This window comes from Eriocheir sinensis, chromosome 21, assembly GCF_024679095.1.
Source record: "Eriocheir sinensis breed Jianghai 21 chromosome 21, ASM2467909v1, whole genome shotgun sequence".
NCBI classification, from domain to species: Eukaryota; Metazoa; Arthropoda; class Malacostraca; order Decapoda; family Varunidae; genus Eriocheir; species Eriocheir sinensis.
In genome coordinates, this window is record NC_066529.1 from 15,922,072 (window position 1) to 15,928,241 (window position 6,170).

Genomic DNA, 6,170 nt, shown 5'->3' on the forward strand with positions numbered 1-6,170 from the left:
AACAACCTCTGTTTGGAAGGAATTCTAACAAAATGGCTCGTATTTATTTCTTCTTTATTTATCTTATATTAGTTTGTTTCTTTATTTATTTCCTTATTTGGGTTGTCCAGTCGATGCTTACTCGCTTGGTCTTGCTTGAATACGCGTCACAGATTCGTTTTGGAAGGCAGTATAACGAAATGGGATAAGTAAAACAGAGCCTAATTGCAAGGTCTTTATTTTTAGGCACGGCGGTGCTTTAATCAAACGTGGTCCCCCTTAAAGAGCAATAATTAGAACGGGGAGCCAACATGAAAATGATAACATAACCAGACCCCAGAAAAAGAAGGACGCACAGAGGAAGATAAGGGTCACAACGTTACTTCCCGAGTGCTTTGTTTGCCATGATGGAGGAGAGCAGGCGGAGACTTTCCCATTCCCTCAGAGCCTTGCCCATGTAGTGCCACACGAACTTGCTCACGTCGCGGTTCATGGAGATCTGCAGGAGGGGAGAGGCGACTGGGGTTAGCACTCAGACACTCCTGGCTGAGCATCGTGGCTTGGGAGAAGGGAATAAACAGGTCAAAGGAAGAAAAAGCCATATCTTTCCTTTTAGTGAGGAAAGATTGATAGTGTGACGACGTTGAAAAGCGAAATGTGTGAATACGCAGCAGAGAGGAGCAAGAGGAAAAGGACCTACGAGGCGATACGAAGTGATACAGGTCAAAAGAAGAGAGAGGGAATGGAAAGAAAGACGGAAAGAGGGAACGGAGTGAAGGGCAGGAAGAGGGATTGGAGGAAAAGAAAGACTGAGCAGAGGGAACGGAGGAAAAGGAAGGCAAGAAAGAGGGAACGGAGGGAAAGGAAGGCAGGGAACGGACGGAAGGGCAGGAAGAGTGAATGGAGGAAAAGAAAGACTGAGAAGAGGGAACGGAGGAAAAGGAAGGCAGGGAAGAGGGAGCGGAGGAAAAGGAAGGCAGGGAAGAGGGAACGGAGGGAAAGGAAGGCAGGGAAGAGGGAACGGAGGAAAAGGAAGGCAGGGAAGAGGGAACGGAGGGAAAGGAAGGCAGGGAAGAGAGAACGGAGGGAAAGGAAGGCAGGAAAGAGGGAACGGAGGGAAAGGAAGGCAGGGAAGAGGGAACGGAGGGAAAGGAAGGCAGGAAAGAGGGAACATAGGGAAGGGCAATACGTAAAGGCGATACGTTCCCATTTTTTCGTAAACTTCTCAATATTAGCCCACGCTCTTATGAGAATACATATAAAGAAATTACAACTTTTACCCAGGTCTTGTACCCCCCTATATATTACTAACGCCCCCCTTTAGAGGACCCTGCCCTGGAAACCCTCTATAATCATCTCTAAGTAAATATATAAAAGAGAACTCAGCGGTCACCTGGTAGGCCTGGCAGTGGTCGTCGCAGCTGGCCGTGCCGGTGAGCTGCTTGCAGGTGTCTGTCAGCTTGGCCACCGGGTCATCAATCTGTGTAGGGCATGGTAGTCTATAGGGTGAAGGGTTTGTTACTGGGTGTTTTAGCCCATATCCTTAACCCCTTGACTGCGGATTTTCTACAAGAAGACATCACTAAGCTACAGGAATGGAACAAAAAGTGACTGCTACAATTCAATGAAGAAAAATGTAAAGTCATGTACCTTGGTAGGGGAAATCCAGCATACCAATACTACATGGGAAACACTCCACTATCCACCACAGAGGCAGAAAAAGACCTGGGAATATGTTACCAAGCTACCAGTGAAGGCGAAATCCATGCCAATCGCAGCGGACGGGTTAAATATATCGGACCACCATTACGACTTTTTTCTTAGGCCACAGAGAAGACTAACCGGGTTCTCATGGGTGATTTTCCCGTTCATGGTGCAGAGGTCGTGTAAAGCCATCACTAGGATCATAAAACAGTCCATAGAATGCCCAGGAATGTCTACGAGAGAGGCTTTTCAAATAGGTGAACTGAGGTGTTGATACGTTGAAGAATACAGGCTTTATTTAACCTGTTGTGTGTAGAAGGGCTGTGTACTGGTGTATAGTCTGTGTTAGGTGTAGTAGGGCTTGCTTAATGGGTATTGCTTTTCTTCCTATTTGTACCACTACCTTCACCCTTTTTCAATCATATTTATCACCTGGAACTTTCTTCTGTCTTCCCTCATGCTCTCCATCCTTTTGACTGTCTTCGTTTCTGTTTTTGGTTAGGTTTCATTAACTGTGTACCGTCTTAAACCATTTTTCCCTTTTCTTTCTCTCCTTTCTTTTTTCGAGGTCTTTTTGCTACATGATTTGTTTCTCTTTCTTATTATAATTATGTGGTTTCTTCCTACTTATATCACCTATGCGTTGGTCCAGCCCACACCATAAACATTCAAGACTCCCCCCTCCATACCTGCCCCTCTTTTTACACTACGTACACTTTTCTTATCTTACATTACAAAACTCCGGGTCTCAGGCAGGCTAGTACTCACTGTCCATTCCTCATACTTTCCATCTTCGTCTTTGGTGCACGTAATCTGGGGGAAGAGAGTCACGTGGGATTATGCTCCTCGAGAGAACTTAAGACTGATGGCATGAGATGGGATATTAGGTCGGTATTTTCAGACGCTTCTGCCCCTCACATCAACTATTTCCAAAGGCCGAAAAGGAGATTAATCGGGTTCTCATGAGTGTTTTTTCACGATCATGGTACAGAAGAAAGGTCAGATTACCACCAGGGTCATTAAACTATACCTCAGGAAATGCCCACAGCTGCTACGAAAACTGTCCAATATGTGCGCTTGGGCGGCGAAAGGTTTAAAAATATGAAACATCATCAAAGTTATCATAGACCAAATTGATTCAGAAGTCCCGCCCCCTCCTTCACCCTCCCTCCCTCCAAGGTAACATTGACTCCTAACTCCAGCCACCTTTCATCCAACCAATCAGCCCCCGTAGCTGCGGCAGAGTGAGCGGGGCTTCTGGGTCAGTTTAGTGTACGGTAACTTTCTATTGTTAATCTTTTGTCTCAGGGGGAAGTTTTTTGAACGAGGGTTATCGAGGTAGTGATCACGTTTCATGGAGATACTTTTCAATATCAACGTTTTGATATGCGTGTTATAACTATTTTTAAAGGGCGCCGAGTAGTTCAAAGTGCTCAACCTTACCATGTCGTTGCGCCAGTCCACCACCTCGTTCTGCAGCCTCTTGCCGTGGTCGATGTAATGGTCGAGCTGGTCGTCCAGGTCCACCCACCACTGCGACGTTACGTCGATATCACTGTAGGTGTCGGCCGCGTCCTGCACGAGTCAAGAAGGACAAAATGGGGAGGTGGTGGCTGAATGGTCAGCGTGCGGGCTCGGTGTCCTGGAGGACCCGGGTTCAAGTTCCGCCTGTCGCTATAAGCTGACAATTTTCAGTCATCGTTGAGTGGCCTAAGACCACCCATATGCTGTCCTGATGACCACCTATCAGCCCAAACTCTAGCAAAGCTCCTTCAAGAGGATTAATTAAGTGCAACTTCTGGGGGCAGCATGAGTCAAGCAAGAATGGTGCCAGTAGAAAACATTATCCACGTCCGGGGCCACTCAAAATGATAATTATAGAACAGCAGAATTATTTAGAATAACATCATCGCCTCGCATTCATAGTTGATCGTGTTTAGTATTGCATGGCATGTGTTGAATAAATTGAACTAGAATGAATACCCTCAACTCACAAATGAGAAAAATGTAAACCAACACGCGGAATAGAAAATCTCGGTGTACCCGACTGACCTTGAGCACCAAAATGTGAATGGAGGCGATGTCTGCGAAGTGGATGATCATGGACTGCGGCCGCTCCCCCGCCTCCACCAGGAAGCGGTTGGAGATGATGGAGGTGGAGAGGGAGTTGGCTACAGTGTTCTTGTCCGGGTAGGTCGAGCTCTCCACAGGCGCATCCATGTACCTGTGAGAAGTAGTGGTACCAGGTCATTGTCCCCGTTGACCCGTATTCTTAGATGCTTTTGGCTCTTACCACAAATATTTGACCTCTTGTTTCTTTCTTTCCTTGTTTCTCTCCCTTTCTTTCCCCTCTCTCATGTGTAGCGAGCCCCTTATTCTCCGACGCTTTCACCTCTAAACAAATATTTCCAAGGTCACAAAGGAGATCAGTCAGGTTCTCAGTTTTTCCCCGTTTGACATTCATGGTGGAGAAGCCTTGTCAAACCAACCCCCTAACGCAACCTACCAACTCAGCCCAATAACTCAACCCTCACTAACCTAATCCCCCACAGCTCAACCCCCCAGTAACAACCCCCACTAACTCAACTCCCACTAAACCCACTACCTCAACCCCCATTACTCCCTATCCCCGCCCTCCTTCTATTCTTCGATTAACTCATTTCAAAACAAAGTAGACCGCCACTTCCTTCACCTCAATATTCGCTAAAATAGAAACGCAAATTCTTGATGGCCATTTGATTCGGTGCCATTTCATTTGTTTGGATCATAGGTCGGTATTCTTAAGTGTCTCGGGCTCCCATTAAGACTTTTCCAAGACCACAGAGAAGACTAACCGGGCTTCCATGGTTAATTTGTCCCGTACAAGCTAAAGAAGTCGGGGAACAATATCACTAGAATCACAAAACAGTCCATGAAAATCCCATCCACTTCTACGAGAGGCTTTTCAAATAGGCGAACTGAGGCATCAATACGTTTAGGGATACGGGCTGTAGGGTCTGTGGGGTGTAAATCATTGTAAACCCTCCTCTTTTACCGCTGAAGGAGGACGCCGAGACTGTCTTTGTACACTTCGAGTTGGTCCATGTTGTGGGCGTCGATGTAGTCGCCGACCACCTGCTGCACTTGCGTCCTGATCACCTCGAAGTAGTCAGCCTCGCCGTCCTGCCCCGATCCCAACAGCACGTCCACAATCTTGCCCATTATCTGTCGCAGTGGAAGGAATAGGCGCTCTTGTAAGTGGTCTAGAGTTCCTGTCTCATCTTCATCATTCTTTCCATCCTCCTCCTCCTCCTCCTCCTCCTCCTCCTCCAGGTACTTACATTCCAGCTGGCATCCAGGAGGCCGCTCAGGTAATAGGCTGAGGCCAGGCCGATGGTGGTGTCTGTCGGGAGGGCAATCAGTAGTTAATGTTTCGCCCCTACTCCGTTTTTAGCTAAGTTACCTTTTTCTTTACGAACGCAACACCATCCTGACATGTATCCCATCTACTTCACATTATCCTAGCCACTCATTGCTCTCCCTCACCGCCTCTCAACCAGCCTCACTTATCCCATCATTGTTACATCTTCTTTCTGGGGCTTCAACCTCAGACAACACAGCATGCCCTCCATCCCTCCTTTTTCTCGCCCAGACATGTATCTCATCTACATCATCCCCGCCACCCACTGCTCCCCCTTAGCACCTCTCACCCATACTCACTTATCCCATCTATTGTCACTTCTTCCTGGGACTTCAGCCTCAAAGGAACCCTCGCTAGCGGTAGATGTCTGGCTTGAGTTTTGGGGCGAGGACGAGGGCGCGTGTGCTCATTCGGGTGGATGCTGGCGTGGACGAGAGCCACGCACAGCACCGCGGACAGAATCACGACGCTCTTCATGGGTTTTGCGATGCGCGGCGACTGGCGGGACTCGCGGCGAAGTTCTCTCGGCAAGGCTGACAGTTTGCGGCGTTCCCACGGGCCTTTATCCGTCTCCTGGCCAGTTTTGCGTTGTTGGTGGAGGACTGGGAGGGTTCGACGGGAAACACCAGCTGCGTATCAGTGTGGGACGATTTGAAAGTTTGAAAAAAGGCTAAAGAGAAAACAACAGCAATACCTACCTTTATAGCTCGCTTCTGTTGCTGTTGTTGTTGTTGTTGTTGTCGTTGTTGTTGTTGTTGTTGTTGTTGTTGTTGTTGTTGGTGGTGGTGGTGGTGGTGGTGGTGGTGTGTCGGGGGGCGGGGTGAAGAGGAGGAGAAGGGGGATGGAAGACGCATGGGAATAAAATGATTCCCAAACAGATAGGTTGAGGGGCCAGAAACAGGGTGGACAAGGTCGGCGCTATGCAGTTAGCGGACAGGACCGGCGTTGCGGCCTTGGAAACGCCCTCGTTCATCGTGTGGCCCCTCCCTTGAGTTTATTCGCCCACACTATATGTTTGTAATTTCATTGTACTCGAATGTACTCGAAAGTAAAACTGTCGAATACTTCGAGTCCGAGTAGAAATACA

General features: G+C 47.9%; 1 protein-coding gene across 1 annotated transcript; it reads right to left on the reverse strand.

Moving 5' to 3' along the window:
• Positions 1 to 201: 201 nt before the first annotated feature.
• On the reverse strand, positions 202 to 5,637 carry LOC127001754 (uncharacterized). Its single transcript, XM_050866899.1, has 8 exons — positions 5,383 to 5,637; positions 5,004 to 5,065; positions 4,718 to 4,887; positions 3,736 to 3,907; positions 3,127 to 3,258; positions 2,452 to 2,496; positions 1,373 to 1,459; positions 202 to 478 (listed from the first exon to the last, which is right to left on the reverse strand). Exons 1-8 carry the CDS (start codon positions 5,558 to 5,560, stop codon positions 359 to 361), a joined length of 966 nt encoding a protein of 321 aa, XP_050722856.1. The 5' UTR covers positions 5,561 to 5,637; the 3' UTR covers positions 202 to 358.
• Positions 5,638 to 6,170: the final 533 nt, after the last annotated feature.

What these genes read in the sequence shown, in the direction of transcription:
- LOC127001754 (XM_050866899.1), bottom strand. Translation starts at nt 5,560, where the DNA reads ATGAAGAGCGTCGTGATTCTGTCCGCGGTGCTGTGCGTGGCTCTCGTC. An exon ending in CTCGGCGTCCTCCTTCAGCG is followed by an intron (nt 3,908 to 4,717) that starts GTAAAAGAGGAG and finishes TACTTCTCACAG; the next exon opens with GTACATGGATGCGCCTGTGG. An exon ending in TGGACTGGCGCAACGACATG is followed by an intron (nt 2,497 to 3,126) that starts GTAAGGTTGAGC and finishes CTCTTCCCCCAG; the next exon opens with ATTACGTGCACCAAAGACGA.